General features: G+C 34.9%; 1 protein-coding gene across 4 annotated transcripts in view; it reads right to left on the bottom strand.

The window, feature by feature from the left end:
* TRAPPC13 (trafficking protein particle complex subunit 13) overlaps positions 1-25226 on the bottom strand; it is a 57446-nt gene that overhangs the window by 7374 nt on the left and 24846 nt on the right. For 2 of the 4 annotated variants that reach the window (XM_077117328.1, XM_077117329.1), the window contains exons 4-8: positions 23347-23431; positions 13583-13710; positions 6601-6673; positions 5549-5593; positions 1802-1819 (exon numbers count right to left, since the gene is read on the bottom strand). In XM_077117328.1, coding sequence (XP_076973443.1) covers positions 1802-1819; positions 5549-5593; positions 6601-6673; positions 13583-13710; positions 23347-23431 — 349 coding nt within the window. The remainder of the gene's footprint in view (positions 1-1801; positions 1820-5548; positions 5594-6600; positions 6674-13582; positions 13711-23346; positions 23432-25226) is intronic. The other 2 variants (XM_077117330.1, XM_077117331.1) reach the window with 1 other exon arrangement.

Genomic DNA, 25226 nt, shown 5'->3' with positions numbered 1-25226 from the left:
TTCATGCCTGCAAATCAAAGTTGTCATAATTAATGCAAGAAAAGAAATCTTCATCCCAACATAATTAACAGGAGCATAGTCAAATGTTAGTGAACTGATACCTTGCCAAACAATGGATGGGGGATCATTGCAATATATTTTGTGTTAACATTATAAAAATATTTATTTAACTAAAGTTGTGTTAACAAATTTCCTAAATCTTTTGATAATTAATTAAAAAGTTAAAATGCACTATAGTATGAAGAATATACCTGTGCACCTATAATTTCAGTAATATGTTATAATGCAAGATAATTAAGTCTTTATTATAATATTTCCACACAATACAACTTCAAATGTGATTATATTACTTCAATTTAGATTGTATAGGGAGCACTGATACTGTGAATAATTATTTTATAATCTTGTAGGATTTAACTAAGGCAATTTTTGAGTGGTCATCAATGATTTCTTGGTTCATTTTAGATATATGTTTAGGGCTAGGAAAGAATGTGTGAATTACACCTGACAATGTTAGAACTTCTAAATGATGCAAAAGGCAATTTGTAGTTTTAGTAACAGATGGGAAAATTGATTTCATTGAGCAATATTTCAGTCATCAGGTGATTTATGTACCTACTTTTATATACATTTTTAAATGTCCTGATTATTTTTGCTAAAGGTCTTTATTTTTATGCTATTTTATTATTGCTTTCTTTTTTTCTACAATTGAAGGATAAAAGACTAACTTGGTTTATCCTTGAAACAAACCTATATAAAAAGTGACATATTTAAAGTACTGAAGAATTATTTTGTTCAAAATTTTCTAATAATAAATATACAGCAATATAAAAAAACTATGACCAAAAAACTTGGCGCTAATGAACTTCTGCAATAAAAAGCCAGAATAATGTAAATCATTTGAAAAACTGAAATGATGGAGTTACAATTTAATGAATTATTGAAAATAAAATAGATTCTTTAGTCCCTGGTACAAGTGCTCAAATGAAAATAGAAATACAACTATTTTTCAGCATAAAAGAACGCACCAGTTAATGGTACTATTTTGTTACCTTTTTTTAAAAAAATATCTCCCATCAATCCATTGCTTTTTAAAAAATAACCATAGACCCACATTTCAATTGTCTGCATAAGTTTAGGAAGAGTTTAGACAAATGAAAGAAAAACAAGCAGCATAATGGAAAATCAAGTTAGTTTGAACAGTTAGTATAAAGTAATTTGACATGTGAAGAATTAATATAAGAATTCAGCAAGGCAACTGATGACGTTATTAGATGTGTAATGTGATATAAACAAATGCTCCTTATTTTAAGTAGAAATTAGAAAATATGATTTTAGCCAATCTGGGAAATTTTAATTTTCTTCTGTTTACTGTTGCTGTCAAAAGGCTCATCTTTATTTGACTCAGACTTAACACTAAAAACTGCTATGCATTTGAAGATGGATTTTAATTACAGTCTATTCAAAGAACTGAAGGGTAGGAGGATATTTTTAAGCAAAGTGCTAAAAATCTCAAGATTGTTTTAAACAAGGTTAACATACATCTTTACAAAAAAAAAATGTAAAGGAGAAACACTAATATGAGAACACAATTGTTCTGATGACAATTTAACCCTTGTTCTAATTTTTTCCCAAAGAATAGGACAATATAGTACAAATTATATATAGCCTTCTGAAGCCACACAGGTATTCACAACTAACTGTTTTTCCACTATGTTTTGTAAAGAGAGATTAATTAGGCAGACAGTCAATAAGTGGTGAGTATAAAAGCATATAAATTTATAATAAAAAATCAAATTACCACAGAACTGAGGTCACTCTAATGGAAAAATAAAAAAGAAAAATTAGAGTTAAATATTAAAGAAAAAGAATAACTTTAAAACAAAATGCATTTCTGCATTTTTTGGTCTTTACTAAACAAGACAGCATTAGTACACAAGAAAGTAAACAGAAAGCAACACAGATAAATGACAAATTGTTTTTCTAAAAAAGGTCAAACTGTAAAGATTAAATGACCATGAAACAGAGAACACTACTTGAACATGAGCAAATATTTAAGGATACCTTTTGGGGGAGAAAGGCTATCTCAGGCCTTTACAGTTCTATGACTCTGTGACCCACACTAATTTCATACAGATCATTTTGCATGGATACACACTGTCCATCACGTTCAGAACACATGCATCCTATAGCCTCTCCCAAACGTATCTGAAATGGAGTTGTTCCCCAAGGAGCAACTCTGGGGAATGCTGAGAAAGGCCACTTCAGATGCCCTTTGCTTATTCTCTTCATGTTAAAGACTTCATAGCTAGTCTTCTTTTTCATAAAATGCATAGCTGGAAATAGTCTTTCACCCATATATGTTCCCAGTGTACACTGTCTGCACCACATCCTTTGTTGTTGTTGTTCTATAGAAGTTACAATGTCCTCCACTAGACCTGGGTTCCTGGACGCCTAAGGAGATGTCCAGAGTGTGCTCATGTCTCTTCAGTGCCTGGCAGGGGGCTCTGTCCCCAGCAGGGAACTGAATGCTGGCATCCTTGCTTCCGATATCACCAGTCTTCTTCCAAGGCTTTCTTATCTTGGAAGACAACAACAAAGTTTATTCTTTTTTCTTAGCTGATTCATCTCTTATTAGAAATAGCCTCAAAAGCCTATGTTTGAGGCAAATGTGTGGCTAATATAATCTTTGTACAAGAACCACAGCACAGAATAATAAGCCTCACCTACTATGGGAACGTGTTTTACTGACTCCTACGATGTGTTTGTAATTTCTGGTTGGGGAACAGAATCTGCCTTATGTCACTGGCTAAAGAGTATTTGTTTGCTTGGTGGGTAATAACAAATATCTTACAGATATGCCAATTTATTCATGCCTTGTGTCTAAAAAGATGTACATTTTCAGTAGTTCAGAATTTTACCTGAAAAAACTGAGAAATTAGAATTTAACAAATGATCACGACTACTGACATAATATAGGTATTTCTTTTTAATTTGTAGTTTATTAAAATAACTAGGAAGAAATACCTACTGATTAACTATAATCCAGTAGCCTTGATCTTTGATCATGATTGTACAACTGTAAAACTTTTATCATGTCGCTGTAATTATAAAAACCTTCTGACTGAGAGTCCCTTTATCCAGAGTATGGGTAGGTGACTAATAAAATGACGACCAAAAAAAAAAAAAAAAAGGAGGGATATGGGATGTCTGAGTTTTCTTTTTTATTTAATTTTTTTAAGTAATGAAAATGTGCTAAAATTGATTGCAGTGATGAATGCACAACTATATGATGATACTGTGGGTCACTAACTATATACCGTGGATGGATTATATGGTGTGTGAATATTTCTCAATAAAACTGCACTGAAAGGTTAAAAAAAGTTACCTAAAAAAATATAGCTCAAGTGTGTTGCTAAGTTTAAAGGCTGTATCTAAGTATAACATTAAGTGAACATGCAAAAAAATTGTTACTACAATTATAAAAACAATATTATATGTAAATGGAAAGAGAATCAAAGAGAATATGGATTAATGAAAATCAATGAATTGGTATGATGGAATTGTGGGGTTTCTTTGGGGGGGCATGTCACTGCTATATTATTATTTATGGAATAACTAGCAATAAAAAATGGTTTGCAAATCACCCTGAATATTAGTGTTGTAAAACTACTCGACAAGATCTTAGTGTACCACATTTTCAATAAAGAAAATCTAATAGCTGAATATGGGCCTTTTTTAGGAGGTCATTATAGAAAAACACCCACTTCTAGGCTGATTTGTTTTTAATTTTCTAACATATCTATCCTAACAAAATAGTTAATATTCTCCCCTCATACTATGAATGAAACCTTCTCAGCAAAATGATAGACTAAAATTCACAAAGATGAATGGCTGTACTATGATTAATCAACAGTATACCATTAATAACAAAAAACATGGGACAAATTACGTAGTAATCCCAACTCCCTTCCACCCAAAAAAGAAATGTCAACTCTTAAATTATCTACTTCTCTTCTTACACAGTCTTTTCCTTCCATCAAATAAGATGTTCTTTACTATTACTCAATATTCCATGTGTATTTGTAACGCTGCTTGAAATGCCTTCTCTGTTCCGACACGTCTATTTCCAACATCCACTCCTTCTAGTCTCCACTCCAGTTCACCTTCTCTTCCTTCAAGTTCTTCTGAGTTTTCCAAGATCTTATTCCTAGACTCTCTGTTGCACACCTTTTTATATCTCTTTAGACCTACTATATTTCATACTATGTAGTTTTTTTTTATGCATTTTTCCTTTTCTCCCTACAGGGCAGGTTCTTAGGATTTTCAGTTGTAGAACAAACCTTATACTGGGTAAACCTCAGATGCAGAAGATAAAAATATGTATCAAATTTGTCAAATGACTGCAAATTCCTGATCTACATCAGGGTTTAGACTAACAGAGATATAATATTCATTTCAAAATACTGTATTTGTATATGTGTGAATTTACAACTGTGTCACTGTGGTATGAAAAACATCAGTTTGTGGGGGTGGATGTCTGGTGGCTAGAGATCATGGAAAAATATGATTTCTCTCTCTATAAGTCAAGATAAAACAGAATACTGTAAACATCCAATCAATGAAATCCTTTTCTTATGGTAAATTCTATTTTATCTCTTTTTGTTAGGAGAGGAGACAGGTTATCTTCTATTCCAAAAGTCACATCTTACTCTATTTTTTCCTAAAGCTGTTTCTCCCAAGGATATTTTCAAGTCATTCACCACTCTCAGCAACCTAACTCTGGCTGGTACTCCCAACTTTCCAGGACAGACTAGAATGTGCTGAGCTTTACTCCTCAGTATTTTTCCTTGTGAATATTAAATCTACTTTCCATAGTTATAACTACTTCCATTTTTATAATATACAGAACACTATAAATATTAAATGGATTGTTACTGTTTTAAAAATAACCATTAAATGGAATTATAGGGAAATCATTCAATGAAAGGGAAGAATCATAGTTAATCTCACAAAATTAACTATGAGAATAAAAATCAAGAAACCTTGATTCCATGTAGGCTGAAAACAACCATTAAATGCTATACATGTGAAATTATTTACTTTTAAAGAAAATGTTTTATTGTGGTAACATATATACAACATAAAATTTCTCATTTTAACCATTTCAAATACACAGTTCAGTGGTGTTAATTACATTCACAAGGTTGTGTTGCTATCACCACCATCCATTATCAAAACTTTCATCACCCTAGTCAGAGTTCTGTTCCATTTAAGCAATAACTTTTCAGAAATTATTCATTTTTGATTCAACTTTTTTCATTATTTTAACTCTTTTATTATAAAATATAACATATAAACAAAAAAGCAAATTTTCAAGTACATTTTAACAAGCAGTTACAGAACAAGATTTTAAGGCTGACTGAACTTTATACTCATTTTTTCACAAAAAATACCACCAATATGATGAGTATGCAATATATCAGATTTTTAGTAAAATAAAATCTTAATGTTAATTTAAAAATCCAAGTAAGTACCCAATACTTACCTCTGCATTGTAAAATTTGGTTTTCACATCCAATGGTTTAAGAACCTGGTCGAAAAAAACACATCAATCAGAGGAGATTCTTATCATTTGACCATTCTATTTTTGCTTATTTTAAATCACAGGGCTTAAATTAATGAAACCCATTTCACAATTTTAATTTTGAAAGACTTTTCTAATGAATATGCAACCCTTGCAAAAAAAAAAAAATTCCAAATGTATTTTCCAAACGTATCATTTTTTGACTGGGTGATGGGTTACAGTGTTCACTTCATAATATTTTGTTACAGTGAACATATATTTTATGCATTATTCTCTATATGTTATATTTCAAAAAAATATTTCTTTTATTTTCTTTTAGAAGGCATATAAAATCTTAAACTGATTGCTGCAATGGCAAATATGTTCCCTATTGATAGTAGTTGTCTTCCATTTACAGAGAAATGAAAAAAAAACAGATCTAGATCTATATTTACATAGATATATATGGCATTTCCTACCTCCACTTCCTTTCTCCCTGTCCCAAACACAAACACATGTGTTAAAATAGTGGTTTTTCCACAATTTCTGGTTCGTGGCCTTTCAAAAACGTACAAAATCTACCTACAGGTCCAGTGATTCCTGGAGTCTCTGAAGAAGTTCAGTTCATTTACCCCAAGTCAAGAATCTCTCCTTTAAACAGCTCTTTAGAAAACTGATAGTGTTTACACTCATTTTAGTTGGACTTTACACTAATTTATCTCTTGTGTATATTCTTGTATGTTTTGTCAAGTCATGAAAAAAACTATTATTTCTTTTGGATTAAAATCTTCAAGTTTCATTACAAAAAAACATTACATTAGTAATGATATTTCACTCTTTTACTTAACTTAATTTAGCCTAACTTTTGATTGCTAATAATATGACAAATACAAAAGTATTGAGATATTTGCTCTATTTGGGGTTTGTTTTCACTGCAGATAAATAGAAATAACTATAGATTTCTGGGGGTGTGGTGTGGTAGGTAGGTATTTAAAAGCCATTTAAAAACTGGTAACCATTGTCATATTCAATACCTGAAATTTGAAGAATTTTCTAAAATACATTTTTTCTCCACTCTGAGTTGTGTAACTCACTGCACACACCAAGCTGAAACAGAAAGGTGTCGTAATGATTCTGAATCATTTTCAATTTTATTGCTTAACAGTAAATCTAACATACCTCAATATTACCCACAGTTCTGAAAAACACTTAAACCAGTTATGTGAAAATACAGCCAAATGAAGCTAAAGCATGTTTAAAAAAAAAAGTTCCAGCAGATGTGGAGAGAATAATATGAAAAGGAAAGCTGATAAGTAAAATGAAATATACAATTTTAGAGCAGGAAGCCAAGGAGTCGTCCTTGGAAAGGTGAAATATATTCCAAACTAAATCCCAGAATAACCAAAATAAAAATAAAAAAATAAAACCATCATAAGTAGAAAAAGCTAAAGATAAATTTATATTTTATAGATGGGGAAAAACAACCCAAATACAATGGAAAAGAAAAGATTGTTAGATTAGTTTACCTAAAAACTTCAAAATATAAAAATAAATGAAAAACACTAATAATTAGGGCGGGCAATGGTGGCTCAGTGGCAGAATTCTGGTCTGCTGTGCCAGAGAATTGGGTTCGAGTCCCGGAGCCTGCTCATGTGAAAAACAAACAAACAAACAAAAACACTAATAATTAAAAGGAGACAATAAACTGGGATAAAATACTTCTAATAATATGATGAGAAAATGATTAAATTTTTAAAATACAGAGCTTCTATAAGTCAATAAGGAAAACATTAATATCTTACTTAAAATATGAGCAAAGAATATACAGATATATCACAATACTGTAATTACCTAACAAAAATGTGAAAATTTCCAGGCTCACAAGTAATCAAAGTAACACATTTAAACAAAATAGATTACGATTTTTTTCATGTATCAAGATTTGGTAAAAATTCTTTATAAGTGATATCAGGTTGGTGAAGGTCTGGAGAAAATGAATCTCTTTACACTGCTATTGGTTATGTGGAATTTGGGAAACGTACTTTCAGTATAAGGGTTTTATAAATGCTTATTTGTTCCCATAGTAAACCTACTTCAAGAAATCTATCATGAGGAAATATTAAGAATTGTATATATAAATGTGTTCATCATTCTGTTATTTATAATAGTGAAAAAATGCAAACAACTGAAACATCCAGCATTAGGGTAAACAAATTAAAGTGCATCAACTAAAAGACTAAAGACGCAGCTATTAAAAAATTGTTCTTCAAATAATATTTGCTGATGGATGAAAATGTTCACAGAGAATTGAAAAAAGATAAAACCACTTGTAATCATGTTTTGCAAAATGTTAAATTATTTATATATATTTCCCTATTATTTGCACATAAAATGATGTAAAGAATATATGAATATTTTAATAGTGCCTCTAAGAGGTGGTGATATAATAATTTAATTTCTCCTTTATACTTGTGTCTAATACTAAGCTAGGTGCTAGAGATACAGAGTTGGTAAAAATTCAACATGTATCCTCAAAGTGCTCACAGTGGGAAGCAGTATAGCACGGTATAGAGGTTTTGAAGTTAGATTTGGATTTGAGTTCTATGCCATCATTTTCTAGGTTTTAATTCTACAAGAGCCTAGTTTTTTTAAAAGGATTTTACACATTTAAATAGCATTCCAATACATTCAACTTCAACAAATACTGACTACTGTTTTCAGCTAGATCCTGGGGATACATCTGACCTCATCCACCTCCACAATTAAATGGAGGATGCAAGGATTCTAAGTAATTATAAGTATGAAATACATAAAAAATAAGTTGTAGGTGCTAAGTCAAGGACTCATTCAGCCCTACAAATCAATCCGCAATATACCAATCCTTCCAATTAAGAAACGGAAAGGGGAGAATTGGGATAGTACAAGATTTAAGAAGAGTTGATGAGGCTGCTGAGGATATCCACCCTGCAGTTCCAAATACTTACACTTTGCTAGCTTCTCTACCCTCTGAGAACACTTGATACTCAGTGGTAATCTCAAGGATGCCTATTTCTGCATCCCTCTAGCTGGGGAGTCCAAGAGATATTTGTCTTTGAATGGTAAGACACAGACACCCAGCAAAAGAGACGGTTCTGCTGGACAGTCCTAACCCAAGGACTTAAAAACTCACCAACGATCTTGTGAGAAACTCTAGCTAATGATTAAGTGATGCTCACCCTGACCAAGCAGGTTCTGCTTCAGCATGTAGATAACCTGCTTACAGCCAGTTCACCCAAGCACTTCAGATAAGATTACAGTTACAGGGAGGAGGGCTGGGGACACAAATGAAATCATAAAGAAAGATAGATGTTAAAGATTAAGATGGTATAATCTAGGAATGCCTAGAGTGTATAATAATAGTGAAATGTAAAAGGTACAATTTTAAAAATGTTTTTGCATGAGGAAGAACAAAGAATGTCATTATTGCAGGGTGCTGAAAATAGATGGTAATTAATATTTTAAAATGTCACCTTCTGTGTGAGAGTAAAGCAAACAATGTTTATCAGTTACAAAATTTATATTTTGACTAGTGCATTTCCTAATATAACTTATGCAGATAGTTTGATTGAACGCCATAAGTACTTGGAATCTCAGGTAGGACATGAGATTTTGCTGGTTTGTTCAGAGTGATGCCCCGATGAATCCCAGAGTGATTCGATCAGTGAGTGGAAAAGTATCTGCAAAGCCCCCTTCGGGTAGTGGTGAGAACGGGGAGAAATTCCACTTACCCAAGTTGAATTCTTGATATTCTCACAAGCAGTGTGGACAACCAAAGCTATAGGCAGAACCCCAGTCTTGGGGTTTGTTCATATGAAACTTAACCCCACAAAGGATAGGTCAAGTCTACTTAAAATTTAGGCCTAAGAGTCACCCCCAAGAGAGCCTCTTTTGTTGCACAGATGTGGCCTCTCTCTCCAGCCAACAAAACAAGCAATCTCACCACCCTCCCCCTGTCTACGTGGGACACGACTCCCAGGGGTGTGGACCTCCCTGGCAACGTGGGACAGAAATCCTAGAATGAGCTAAGACTCAGCATCAAGGGATTGAGAAAAACCCTAGAATGAGCTGAGACTTAGCATCAAGGGATTGAGAAAACCTTCTCGACCAAAAGGGGGAAAGAGGGAAAAGAGACAAAGTGTCAATGGCTGAGAGATTCCAAACAGAGTCGAGAGGTTATCCTGGAGGTTATTCTTATGTATTAAGTAGATACCATCTTGTTATTCAAGATGTAATGGAGAGGCTGGAGGGAACTGCCTGAAGATGTAAGCTGTGTTCCAGTACCCATGCTTCTTGAGGATGACTGAATAATGATACAGCTGTCACAATGTGACTGTGTGATTGTGAAAACATTGTGTCTGATGCTCCTTTTATCTACCTTGTCAACAAAGGAGTAGAACATATGGAATAAAAATAAATAATAGGGGGAACAAATGCTAGAATAAATTTAGTTTAAATGCTAGTGATCAGTGAAAGCAAGGGGTAAGGGGTATGGTAGGTATAATCTTTTTTTTTTTCTTTCCTGTGTTCGTTTTATTTCTTTTTCTATTGTCTTTTTATTTCTTTTTCTGAATTACTGAAAATGTTCTAAGAAATGATGAATATGCAACTAAGTGACGATATTGTGAATTACTGATTATGTATGTTGTTTTATTTTGTTTCTTTATTTTTTTAATTAATAAATAAATTAAAAAAAAATTAGTTACAACCTTAAACCATTTATTCCAAAAAGGGCTATGAAGTATACAAAAAAAAGGCTCAAATTTCACTTACTAAGATCACCTACCTAAGATTTACACTAACCAAAGGATATAGTAGTCTCTCCAAGAAAGAAAGAATGAGTTTGTAGTCTGACCGCACCCTGAACAAAGAAACAACTCAGGGGCTTCTTGGGGATGGCAGACTTCTGTAGATAAAGAGACTTAAATTTGGTCTAATAGCCAAACCCCTCTATGAGCAGCTAAGAGCAAAGAGGAAGTCCCTGTAGAGCGGGAACCAGAAGGCAAACAAGCCATTAGAAAGCTAAAAACTTACTGTTACAAGTTTTGCTTCTAGGTATTTCACACTTGACTCAGTCTTTTCATCTCTTCATCTATGAGAAAGCAGGAGTAACCCTTGAGGTATTAACTCAAAAGCTAGGGTCTCTAACTAAACTGGTAGCATACTTCTCCAAACAGTTGGACCAGACAGCAAAGGGCTGGCCATCCTGCCTAAGAGTAGCAGCAGCCAACACTTCTCTTTTAAAGGAAACAGAGAAACTAATTTTTGGCCATCCTGTGACTATCTGGACACCAGACCAAGCCCAGACCCTGGTTAAGGTGAAAGGGACTCTCACCAGGAAGGGCAATCCAGATGCAAGCCATGCTATTAGTTAATCCAGCATTAACCATGAAAACATGCCAACTGTAAGCCTGGCCACTCTGTTAACAGAAGAACCACGAGCTCCAGAGCACAGCCTGTACGGAAATAATCGATGCAGTCCACCCCAGCAGGCCAGACTTAGAAAGTGAGCCACTTTCCGAGGCAGAGGAGGGATAGTTTACAGATGGGAACAGTTGCATAAGAGAAGAGAAGAGGCTAGCAGGATATGCAGTGCTATCTGTAGAACTGCAGAGGCAAGAGCACTGCCCCTGGGAACGTCTGCTAAGAGAACAGAGGCTTTAGCCCTGACCTGAGTTCTGGAATTAGGAAAAGACAAAATAGTAGACATTTACACAGACTCCAAGTATGCTTAAACCATCCTCCATACCCACAAAATTATCTGGAAGAAGATAATTTTACTCACCTCAGAGAATTAAAAGGTAAAAAACAGTCCCACTATACTACAATTCTCAGAAGCATTAAGACTCCCTAAGAAAGCTGCGGTAGTACATTGCAGAGAACATCAAAAAGGGAGGCTAAAATATTAAAAGGAAATAAGAAGGCAGATTCTGTCACAATACGAGCAACCCAAGAATACCCAGAATATCAGTCCTGTCCCTTTGTTCCAAAAGGCCTATCCTAGGAAACATGTCCCCATATACACAAGGGAAGGAAGAAAAGGAAAAAGCATTAAAATGTGGGTTCAGTGAGAATTAGGGCTAGTTTTCCAGTGGTCATGGACAATTTTTCTTCCAAAAAACTATTACCTTTAATGCAATCAGAGATGCACATGAAAGAACTCATTTCAGGAAGGAAGCCTTATATAACTGAGTGTGGGATGTTAGACTAATTCAAAGTTTAAAAGACTAACATCCTTTGTATGTAAGAGACTTGAAGCCACTAAGTTACAGATGACTATAACTCAGGGTTACAATTAGGTCTCCGGCATGGTAATAATCATATGTACCTTAAAACAGCCAGGGAAAAGTTCTGCTCCTCTATGGGGCCTCATGACGATGACCACATTCAGTTAGAAGCAGCTACAAAAGACAGACCTTCAGCCTTAAGCACCCTCAAGAATGAGGGGCAGGATATAGAGAAAGGAGGATCCTTCGTCACCAGGATGAAGTCCGACCCAGAAGATTGCTCATAAAAACTTCTATTTAACTTCTGTGTTTGCTTGAGTTCCATTTATTTTCAAAAAAATACAATCGCAATCACCTGCAAAGAAGCTAAATTGCTAAAAATTCCAATTCCTACAGCTATTCCCCCTTGCCCCACGGTTAGCCATAAAGTCCCCAGCCAATGAAAAAGCAAGAACACATCTCAATGCTGACTCAGGTTCCTGTCTTGCTGCAGCAGGGAAAATCCCTTCCTGGAGCATGTGCATTAAGCTACAAGCCTGACTCTATTTTTACCTTTGTTCATTATAATAGTAAGTTACACACCTTTGGATGGGATTTAGACACCATTTTCTCAATATACAATGTATGTAGAATCAGGTTGGAGCACGACCAAAGACTGCACATAATAAAAACCCATTCATCTAAATGCCCCTTGAACTCTTTACAAGTTCTTTTGTCTACTTGTCCCAACTACCTGCATTGCACACACATTCACTGATCCCCTATAAAAGAATCCCACTCTCTTCCCTTTGGGGAGAAGGTATGTTTTGGACATAAGTCTATCCTTCTCCATTCTTTGGCCAAAGAATAAAGTGCTTCTCTGCTTTAACAAATCAGATTTCGTTTTATTGGTGTGACACTGGAAAGGAGACCTGTTTTGAGCGGCTTCAGCCCATAGAGGGATGGCAACACCTGGAGAACTTGGGCTTTTCTGTCAGATAGCATGGCACATGGTGATGTCTGTTGGTCCTCCTCTCTTGGGTTTTGCTATTTCACCCTCTGGTTTCTCCACCTGTGGCTTTTTCTCTAAACTTCTCCAGGTGTTTCTTTCTCTCTTTTAGACTCTCATACTTGTACCTCTTAGCTTCTATATACAAAGGACAAAGGACTCAGGACTCCAATTGGAGGATTAAGACATCTCAACGGAAAGAATCTAAAAAAAAGGTCTCACATACAATAGGTCTATACCCGCAACAATGGATTAAAAGAATATGACCTTTTCTGGTGTACATACAACTTCCAAGTTACCACAAGGGGAAAAATGAAAGACATTTAAGAGGGACTAACATGCCTGAAATGATTGGATGCGGATGTAGTAAGGGAAATAGAAAAGTCCAAAATTACTTTAGATGGCTGAAATTTTCATATTTTATCTCAGACTAAAAGGAAAGTGTGTATTTACATATAAATACACATACTGGACAGAAATACAGAATTTTATTTTTTCAATATTTACATGGATTTCTGTTTCTTTAGATGAAATTGTCTTTGAATACAAAAATGAAACTAGAGGTAAATGAGGGTAAACCAGAATTTTTTTCCTACAAAACAAACATTGTATTTAAAGTTTGTTTCTGGTAAGTATGTAAAAAATACAATATAAAATTCTTTTTAGGACTTTTGGCTTAATGGTAAATGGAAAGAAAGCAAAATATGTCAAATAAAGATATTTATTAAGTGAAAGACTTTAAGAATGAGTAAAATTAATCCTTACATGTGTGTTCCAATTTCCTTTACTTCATGATGAATGACGTCATCAATACAACAATCAGGTTTAAGTTCAGACACTGCAGCATTGGAGGCTGAAAGATTTAAACGCTGAGAACTTGTCTGAAGATCCGCCTTAAAAGAAAGAGGCAAGACAAATCCAAAGGAGACTGGTTACTTATAGGGTGTGGGTGGGTAGGGGTGGAAAGGGTAGGGGATTAGGAGGGAGAAGGAAGTATGGATAATGGGGAAGCAAAATTTCTCTGCGTAAACCTTTCTGTATGGCTTTCATGTTTGGAACCATGGTTCATAGCCCCCTCTCCCAAGATAAACAAATAAAATCAACCAGGAGGTGGGCAAACCCAAAACACAATACAAACAGTAACAAATGAACCTACTATCTGTGTTAACAAACAAAAAACATAACCACACTGGAGGGGAACAAGGAGTAAAAAAGAAATAACCTAAGTTTGGAAAACAAAATCTTGACTATAGTAGAGGTTCACAGATGTACTATAGTTAGTACATTTGTTTATCAAGCAGTAAGGGCTAGGAATTCTGTAACCAGGCCCACACATAAAAATAAATAGGTTATCGATAATCACAGACAGATTTCTCACATTTGGAGAAAAAAGGTACAATGGCAGAAAAGGGGAAGGCTAAAATGAAAGCTTTAGTGTTCCTCCAATTGGAATTGGAGGCATCAGTATGAATACGTGGCTTTTTTATATAGAGATGGGTATTAAAGAAACAAATACAGATGTATGTGTATGCATTTGTTAGTAAACAACACTATACGTTAATAAAAGGTAACCTTTCAAAATAATACTATTAGATGTCAGAGGCCAATTAATTTGTAAGAGAACTAGAGAACAGCATTAAAGTCACTAATCAAGAAGGGATTATCTTCTCTAAAATAGCACTCCTCCGAGTTACTCTCTATTATAGTCCCTCTTCTTTTTGAATATTTATTATTCTCTGTAATGACTTTAAACATCATTTGCCCTCAATCTTGGATACACTCCATCACAATCAATTTATATCTTTTGAAACATTTATCACAATCTGTAATTACCTTATTTATTATTTTGTTGACTTGTTGCATTCTGTCTCACCTACCAGAAATGTAACGTCTATGGAGGCAGGTACCTTTTGTCTTCTCTTGCTCATAACTACAGCATGGTGCCTGGCACACAGTAGGCAATTAATAAATATTTGTTGAATATTGAATGAATGAAGTTATAAAGCTTTAAGGCAAATGCCAAGAAAAATTCAGAAAATGCAAAAATCACATTAGGTCATGAGGATCAGTGAAGGTTTTTATATAAGACATAGAATTCTTTTAAAATTTTGCTTATTTTAAAACCAGTTAATAGGTTTCATGCAGTTAATTCTAATCGAACATTCTTGATACTAAACCCTTTGAAGTGGGATATCAGTGCTGTCTCTTTTTACTATATGCAGTCATAAAATTCCAGTAGGTCACGTGTACTGGATACCTATCATGAACAAAGCCCCATTCTAAGCACATTACTCATGTAATCCTCACAATCCTGAAGTAGGTAGCTGCATTATCCCTATTTTACAGATATTGAAACCAAGGCCTGGAGAAGTAACAACTTTCCAAAGGTTTTACAACTAAAAGCATGAGCTGAGATTCAAATTCTGTAACACACATTTTAGAATTAGAGAAGGAAGGGGAAAAAAAAAAGAAATATTCAAACTTACACTGGCTTTCCGTCCATATATTTCCCTATTTGTCGGTTTTTAAATGTTAAGCATAACTATGCTGCATATTATATGGCTGAAAACTTGCTTTTCTCCTATTATAAATAATGCTGCAATATAACATTTCTTTCCTAATTACCTACTGTATACCAGGGCCTGTTTCAAGAGCTGCAAATCTATCAATGAACAAAATAGAACAAAATTCCTGCCCCTACAGAGTTTATATTCTCTGGGGACGACGAGCAGGGGTAGGGTAGGAGAGATGGGGAGGGACATGACATAACTAACAATAAACAATTAAACCATTACAATATGTTAGAAGCTTGTAAAAGAGCAGAATAGAGGAGGAAATGGAGGCCTGATGTAGGGTATAGGAATAAAATGTAAATTTTAGGGCATGCTCCTTGTTGCAAATTGGTTTTGAACAGATACACTAGGATTGCGTAGAACAGATCAACAGGATTTGAACAGACAGGGAAGAAAATGTGTATATGTGGTAGTAGTGGTGAGGACTTCCAGGCAAGTTGAACAAAGCTAGCAAAACACCCAAAGTGGGAAATTTTAGGACATTTTCAGAGTCCATGAGGAAAAAATTCGGTATGGTAAAGCAGTCTATGTTCAAGAACAGAGAAAAAATATTTTAAAAATCTTTAAAATAAGTTTCCAGATAAGAGAAGTTTCAAGCTATCAAATGGTAGTTCAACTCTCACAAGCTGGTCCAAGCTGGTACATGGTGACTCGGGAGCACCATATACGGTATTCCTGCCAAAAATATATCACTGGATCTAATCGTGAGGAAACATCAGATAAACCCAAACTGAGTGATATTCTACAAAACATCTGGCCCTTTTAAAAGGCCATATTTGACTTCTAAAAAATATCAATGTTTCACATCCCGGTCTGTGCACTATCCACTGCTCAACCCCCTAAAAAAATTGTCAAATTACGAATGCCAAAGAAAAGCTGAAGAACTGTTTAAAAGTAAATGAGCCTAAAGGAGTCATTATAATTAAATGCAGTACATTACCCAGGGCCAAAAGGAAAAGTTAACATAAACGGACAATTTAAAATTAAATATGGAATGTATATTAGACAACAGTATACACTGAATGTTAATTTTTCTGAATGTCATATATATAGGTATGTAAAGGGATGTGCTTGATCTCAGAAAATATATAGTGCAATACTTAGGAGCAAATGGGTATGATGTGTATCACTTACTCTCAAATAAGTCAGAAAAAAAAACACACGTGGGGAGAAAGAACAAGAGTGCAAATGTGCTAAAAGTTTAACAACTGGTAAATCTGGTATGATGGATACAGTGACTTTTTTGTGCTATTCTTTGCAACTCTTTTGTAAGTTCAAAATTATTTTAAATAAAAGTTCTAAAACATGGAGAAAAAAAAAAAAAAAGAAGAGAGCAGAGGCCATGTCTCTTGTGTTTTCTGCTATAACTCTAGTATCCAGAATAGTGCCTGGCTTATTTTATGCATTTATTGAATAAATGAGTGAATGACTAGCATAGATCAGTGCTTCTAAAATCATGGCGTCCAGATCAAGAGTATCATGATTAGATGGGAAAATGTTACAAATGCAAATTCTTCAGCACCATGCCATATCAAATAAACCAGAAACTCTGGAGTTAGAGACCTAGTGATCAGTGTTTAACAAGCCCTTTAGATGATTTTGATGCATTTCAGAGTCTGAGAAAAACTGGAATATACTGTATATACCATAGACCTCTATGCAAATACATCTGAAAACCTACAAGAGATGGATCATTTCCTAGGAAAAAACCACTTTATCAAAATTTGCCCCATTAGAAATAGAAAGCTTAAACAGACCAAAATCCACAGAAACAAACTGCAAATGTCATCAAGGAACCATCCCCCACCCCCCTAAAAAAGCACCAGCTCAGATGATTTCACAAGGGAATTATACGAACCCTTGAAATACCAGGTATTTTAAATGCTCCATATATTGTTCCAAATAATTGAAAATGAAGAAACATTTCTTAAATCTTTTATAAAGCAACCATAACAGTGACACCTAAAACCTCATAAAAAGCAAGAAAAAAACAATACAGACCAATATAATGCTGTTTCTTTACCTACATCTTCCTAAGTGATTCTGTTGTCAAAACGAGCTTATGAAGACTGAAAGCTTTCTCTCTAAGATCTGGAACAAGAATGCCCACTGTCACCACTGTTATACAACTTGTACTGAGTTCTAGCCAGAGCAACTAGGCAAGAAAAAGAAATAAAAAGCATCCAAATTGGAATGGAAGAAGTAATACTTTCACTGTTTACAGATGACATGATCTCATATGTAGAAAGTCCCAAAAAAATCTACAACAAAGCTACCAGAGCTAATAAATGAGTTCAGCCAGAGGAGAATTTTGCCTTAAGACCATGCCTATAACTAACTTTGTACTATTTCTACTTTGCACTGCATTTGTATTGTTACTGATATGCTATGAGGATTTCTGATATTGTGATGGAATGAATGTATTTTGTATATGGGAAAAACATGTCTTTTTTAGGGTCCAGAGGGTGGAATGTGCTGGTTTGAAAGGATCTGTGTACCCTAGAAAAGCCATGTTTTACTCCTGATCCAATCTTGGGGCAGCAATGTTTCTCTTAATTTCTATTCAATAATATAGGTTGGAAACTTGATTAGTTTCTCTGTGGAGATGTGACACACCCAATTGTGGGTATTAACTTGATTCGATGAAGATGTGACCCCACTCATTTCAGGCACATCTTGATTAGTTTACTGGAATCCTTTAAAAGAAGAAACACTTTTTGGAGAGAACAAGAGAGCCGTGAGAGAGAACGAGGTAGCCTGAGAAAAACGAAGCCCACACAGCCAGAGACGTCTGGAGATGAAGAAAGAATGCTACCCTGGGGAGCTCCATGAAACAAGAAGCCTGGAAAGAAAGCTAGCAGATGTTGCCATTATCATCATGTGCCTTTCCAGTTGAGAGAGAAATCCTGAAAATCATTGGCCTACTTGAACCAAGGTATCTTTCCCTGGCTGCCTTAGATTGGACATTTCTATAGCCTTGCTTTAGATGAGACATTTTCATGGTCTTAGAACTGTGGACTTGCAACTTAATAAATTCCTTCTACTGTTCTGTTTCTGATATATTGCATTTGACAGCTAGCAAATGAGAACGACTGCCAAATGATTTTTGACAAGAGTGCTGAATCCACTCAATTGTCTAAGAATAATCTTCTTTAACAAATGATGCTGGAAACTGAATGTCCACACTATTTACAAAAATCAACCCCAAATGGATCAAAGACCTGAATATAAGAGCCAGAACTACAAAACTTCTAGAAAAAAGTGTAGGAAACCATGCTCACGACCTTTTATTAAACAATGGTTTCTAATACTTTATACCCAAATCACAAGCAACAAAGAAAAAAAACCAGATAAATGGGACCTCAGCAAAATTAAAAACTTTTGCACATCAAAGGACTTTGTCATGAAAATAAAACATCTTACACAATGGGAGGATATATTTAGAAACCACACATCCAATAAGGGTTTAATATCTAGAACATATGAAGACAGTTTTCAACTCAACAACAAAAAGACAAACAACCCAATTTAAAAATGGGTAAAAGACTTGAATATACATTTCTCCAAAGATATACAAATGGACAAGAGCACCCCATGAAAAGATGTTCTATGTCATTAACTATTAGGGAAATGTAAATCAAAACCATAACAAGATATCATCTCTCACCTACTAGAATGGCTACTTTTTAAAAACTAAAAAAAAAATCACAAATGTTGGAGAGGATATGGAGGAACAGGAACACTTGGGCATTGCTGACAGGAATGTAAAATGGTGTAGCCACTGTGTAAGACAGTTTGACAATTTCTTAGAAAGTTATGTACAGAATTAACATATGGCCCAGCAATCCCACTCTTGTGTACGTGTGTGTGGTATATGCCCAAAAGAATTGAAAACAGGGACTCAAACAGGTATTTCCAGACTGATGTTAATAAAAGCAGCATTATTTACAATAGTCAAATATGGAAGCAATCCAAGTGCCCATCAATCGATAAATAGGTAAGCAAACTGCAGTATATACAGACAATGGAATATTATTCAGCTATAAAAAGGAATGAAGTTCTGACACGTGACAACACAGATGAACCTCAAAGACATCAAATTGAGTGAAACAAGCCATACACAAAAGGACAAATATTTATAATCTCACTGATATGAAATAATCAGAATAAGCAAACTCAAAGAATATGAATCTAGAATATATGTTATCAGGGGCCAGATGGGGGTTGGGAATGGGAGTTAATGCTTAAATTGCAGAGTTTCTTTTTGGGACAATGGAAAAGTTTTGGTAATGAATGGTAACACAACCTTGTGAATGTTATTAACAACACTGAAATATATATTTGAATGTGGTTAAAAGGAAAAAAAAAACTAAAAAACTAGCTTATGAGAGCAGGCCATGGTGGCTCAGCAGGCAGAGTTCTCACCTGCATGCTGGAGACCTGGGTTTGATTTCCGGTGCCTGACCATGCCAAAAAAAATGAAAGTAGCTTATGTGTTTATCATACATCTGAATGTCTAGCAGTACCTTCTGGGCACTGCTCAATACACATTAGCTTTTATTATTATTCTAAACACCACTGTCTTTATAGAAATTAAAACTGAATAAAACCAACAGAAATATAAATTCGTATTTTATAACATGTATTATAATATTGTATTATTTGATCTTTATAATATTGACAAATAATATGCATTTGCTGATTCATTAATCTAATTAAAAAATAAATTCAACATTTACTGAATGCCAATAATATTTCAGGCAAAAAGAATAGTTTCTCAAAGATCTGAAAGTAAGATCTTTCCATGATCAAATGCAGAGGTTGCCAAATTTTTTCTTTTAAAGGCCAAACAAAGTATTTTAGATTTTGTTGGATATACAGTCTCTGCTGGAACTACACAACTCTGCTCTTGTAGCATGAAAACAGCCACAAATAATACATGCACAAATAAGTGTATTATTTATTTATTGTGTTTCAATAAAACTATTTATTGACACTGAAATTTGTATTTCATATCATTTTCACATCACAGAATATTTTTTGTTTCTTTTCAAACATGAAAAAATGTAAAAATCATTCTTAGTTGTGAGGCCTAAAAAAAACAGGCAATGGGCCAGTTTGGCCTGTGGGTTGTAGTTTGCCAGCCACTGAGCCAGTCAAGGCAGAGACTCCACTTGCAGTGTGACAAACATATGTGCACATATACAAAAACCTGCATCCAGTTTTGGGAATTGGGCCATATAAGAAATGTGGAATATTACTCTCTAAAACTTTATGATCATCTCCTTCAAACTTGTTGTAGCTGGATGTGATGGTTAGGCTCATGTGCCAACTTGGCCAGACGGTGGTACCCAGTTGTCTGGTCGGGCAAGTACTGGCCTGTCTGTTGCTGTGAGGACATTTCATAGACTTAAATGAGGGGAGTGTCTTCTGTAACGAGTGATGCTTAATCTAACCACCAGAAAGCTTTTAAGGAGGATTCAGAAGAGACAACTGTTCCTTCTGCTTCAGCCAGCCAGCCTCTCCTGAGAGCTCACTGAAGACCCTTCATTGGAGCTGCCAGCTCGTGGCCTGCCCTATAGCTCTTGGAATCTTACATCCCCATGGTTGCATGAGACACTTTTATAAATTTTATATTTATAAATATCTCCTGCAGGTTCTGTTTCCATAGAGAAACCTAACTAATATACTGGACTTCCTTTTTGGCAATTACTTCAGTGACCTAAACAACCACTTGAAGATCGCTTTGACAAAGTCTCCCCGTTTTTAATTATCTTGATGTCTTTTCTATTTATGAATAAATTGCAGGTTGTTTGAGTTAGCATATGCTATGCCTTCATTTCTAAACTACTGCAAGTGTTCAAACTGGTCTGTCTTTTCAACCATCCCATATGATGCTTTCATATCAGTTTTTCTTACATAAAATATGAATTTCTTACATAAATTACAGAATATGAATATTCTGCTGAATAGCATCCAAGGAAGGCCCACTGTGTTTTTTTTTTTAACTTCTTAAATGGTATAGTATAATGTATATACAAAGCAAAGAAATAAAAAAGTAATAGTTTTCAAAGCACTCTTCAACAAGCGGTTACGGGACAGATCCCTGGGTTTGTCATGGGCTACCATATGATCCTCTCCTATTTTTACTTTTAGCTGCTCCAGAATATTGGAGGCTAGTGGGCTTAAATACTTTTTTATCATCACAATCGCCCTTTTTTGTGTGTGAAAAATAATATATATATGAAAAAGCTACAAATTTCCAAGCACAGCACCACAATTAGTTGTCGAACATATTTCAAACTTTGACATGGGTTACAATTTCACAATTTTAGGTTTTTACTTCTAGCTGCTCTAAAATACTGGAGACTAAAAGAGATAATTTAATGATTCAGCATTCATAGTCATTCGTTAAGTTCTATTTTCTATGTATAATTCCACCATCACCTTTCATCTTTCCATACCTCTCTTTATGGTTGTTTGGGCTTTGGCAATTCTAAATTTTTGCTATTGGAAGGGTCTGTCAGTAATATGGGGTAGAGAGATGGAACTATCTGATGTTCTGGAGAGTCTGGGCTAGGTTTCAGGACTTATCTGGACCAGGGACCTATCTGGATGTTGCAGGTTTCTGGAAAATTATTCTAATGCCTGGAACCCTTGTGCAATCTTATATACTGCCCTAGGTGTTCTTTAGGATTGGCTGGAATGGTCCTGGTTGGGAGTTGCAGGTTATGATATGTAGCAGAGCAACCTCCAGAGTAGCCTCTTGACTCTCTATGAACCCTCTCTGCCACTGATATTTTATTAATTATACTTCTTTTCCCCCTTTTGGTCAGGATGTAATTGTTGATCCTATGGTGCCAGGGCTGGATTCATCCCTGGGAGTCATCTCCCATGTTGCCTGGGAGACTTTCACCCCTGGATGTCATGCCCCACGTTGGGGCGGGGGCAATGATTTCACTCACAAGGCTTAGAGAGAGTGAGGCCACATCTGAGCAACAAATGAGGTCCCCCAGAAGTAACTCCTAGGCATGCCTATAGGTAGTCTAAGCTTCTCGCTTCCTATGTAACCTCCACAAGAGTAAGCCTCATGATCGAGGGCATGGCCTATTGATTTGGGTATCCCTAAAGTCTGACACAGTATTAGGGGGGTTCTCTGATGGTAAGGTTTCATAGGAAGGCCCAGTTTTTTTTTTTTTTAACATGTGCAGGCACTGGGAAATGAACCTGAGTCTCTGGCATGGCAGGAGAGAACTCTGCCACTGAGCCACCGTGGCCCACCCACCCACCGGTTTTAAAAGGAAAAAAAAAAAGGCTAAAACCTTAACTTGTCATTCAATGACTACAGTATGGCTACTACACATCTCTCTATAACCTAACTTATTATCAGATTCATTCTATTCACTGCTACCAGAAGACATTATGTATCCCTATGTCTCAATTTCTGATTACCATATCCTTCCCATCCTTTTCCTTAAGTCTTACCATTCTTTCAAGATCCTTTTATATCTCCCTTCCTCCACTATGCCTTCCTGACTGATAGAATGCACAGTGATCTTTCCTTCTATTTTCAAATCTTACTGGTTAATCACATATATTAACAATGTAAACTGCTATCTGCTTTTTTTTTTGGTACACGGTCTGGGAATCAAACCTGCATCTCCCACATGGAAAGCAGGCATTCTAACCACTAACTACCCATGCACCCAATTGCTATTTGCTTTTGAGTAGGACATTTCCTCACCCATAATATGACAAACAATGAGGACAGGAAAAATGTTTATTTCCCTAGCATAACATCTCATTTTTTGGTGAACAATTAATGCTTGGTGTTAATGATAATAAAAAAAACCTAGCATCAAACACACATTTTAATGAACTTTTGAGAACATAATAATAGAAATAAAAAACTTTTATTTTCTTAAAGAGTATATCCCAGGTGAGAATGTCACTTACTTTTACTAATATATCCTTTACGACTTGGTTGCTATCATTATGAACACTGATATAACTGGAAAAGGTCTCTCCCAAAAATATATTCCTGTAAAATAAAATACATTTTTAGACAAAAGTCCATTAAAGTTTTTATCACAAATATGGCATATGAGCAGGACTGAGAACTTCAAATGGAAAAAAAAATTTACTAAAGGATAGATTAGATAAAATACTGCTTCAACATTGTTGTTTACCAAACGCCATTTATTCATTACCTAATGCAATTCAAAATACACATTTAATTCACAGAACATGATGTATCTTGGTCCTCAACTGCTACACAAACTGCCAGTATTCCTTGACACAACAGTCAACGAAGTAAGATGCACGCTAAAAGTGTTAGGATATGCATCTCTAGAGGCCAGTAAACGCAATGTCCATCTTTGGAAATTGCTCTGAATCTACAAGAGACCCAAGTTATTGATAAATTATCTGGGATATTTCTAGCAATCTATTCTATTTTTCTAAAATGTTCAAAAAAAATGACCAATGACCTGACTTGGTTTTATATTTTTTATATGAATGCACTTCCAAGTTCTCAGGACAAGTCTAGGAGCACATTCTGTAAACCTACAAAAAACTTGAAAATTCTCAAATATTCTCAGTTACAAACAGTGGAACCAGAGACTTCTACCTAATTAAAAACCCACAATAAGAGAATAGGTAAGAGCAAGGGGAAGCACGTAAAAGTTAGAGGTCTTAATGAACTGAAACGTCCGCTGGGAGAGGGCTGTGAGTCTGGACAGAGGAGCTGCTTCATAAAAACCAGATTTAAATTAATTTGGTTAAAATAAGAGGAATACTGCAGGGATTCTCAAACTAGGCTCAGCAGAGCTGCTGTTCCACAGGCCGGATAGGGTGTACTGCCATAAAAACTGAATAGTAACAAAAATAAAAAAAGAAAAGAAAAGACAATAAAGAAAGAAACAAAAGCACAACAAACAAAATTGAATAATAACAGTCTTGTACCAGCTCAAATTAAAAAATGGATAGAATTTTCTCAATTTTAAGTTTTGTTTCATATTTTTCTCTAAAAGTTTTGGTGCCTCCTATTCTAGACTCTATTGGATCTGACATAGCATACATTTATATATCTAGTTTTTTTTTTTACGTTAAAAAACCAAACAGGGGGAGGAGTGGGAGGAGACGGGGCATCGGTGGCTGGGAGGTTCCGGGCAGAGTCGGGAGGCTATCCTGGAGGTTGTTCTTGTGCATTGAGTTGATATCACCTTGTTGGCCAGGATGTGGTGGAGAGGCTGGAGGTAGAGCTGTGTTCCAGTAGCCATGTTTCTTGAGGATGATTGAATAATGATATAGCTTTCACAATGTGACTGTGTGATTGTGAAAAACTTGTGCTTGATGCTCCTTTTATCTACCTTGTCAACAGATGAATAGAACATATGGAATAAAATTAAATAATAAGGGGAACAAATGTTAAAATAAATTTTGTTTGAAATGCTAGTGATCAATGAAAGGGAGGGGTAAGGGGTATGTTTATGTATGATTTTTTTTTCTGTTTTCATTTTTTTTCTTTTTATGCTATCTTTTATTTCTTTTTCTGAATTGATGCAAATGTTCTAAGAAATGATCATCATGATGAATATGCAACTATGTGACGATATTGTGAATTACTGATTATACATGTGGAATGGAATGATTATATATTAAGAATATTTGTGTTTCTTTGTTGTCATATTTTTTAAATTTAAAATTAATAAAAAAATTAAAAAAAAATAAGAGGAATATATGACCACTAAAAAATATTAAAAATCCAAATAAAAAAGTTAAAATTCTATCACCTAGGGACCATTAATATTTTGGTATGCATTATCTTTGTATTA

This window comes from Tamandua tetradactyla, chromosome 9, assembly GCF_023851605.1.
Source record: "Tamandua tetradactyla isolate mTamTet1 chromosome 9, mTamTet1.pri, whole genome shotgun sequence".
Classification (NCBI taxonomy): Eukaryota; Metazoa; Chordata; class Mammalia; order Pilosa; family Myrmecophagidae; genus Tamandua; species Tamandua tetradactyla.
This window is presented reverse-complemented; position numbering and strand designations above follow the sequence as displayed.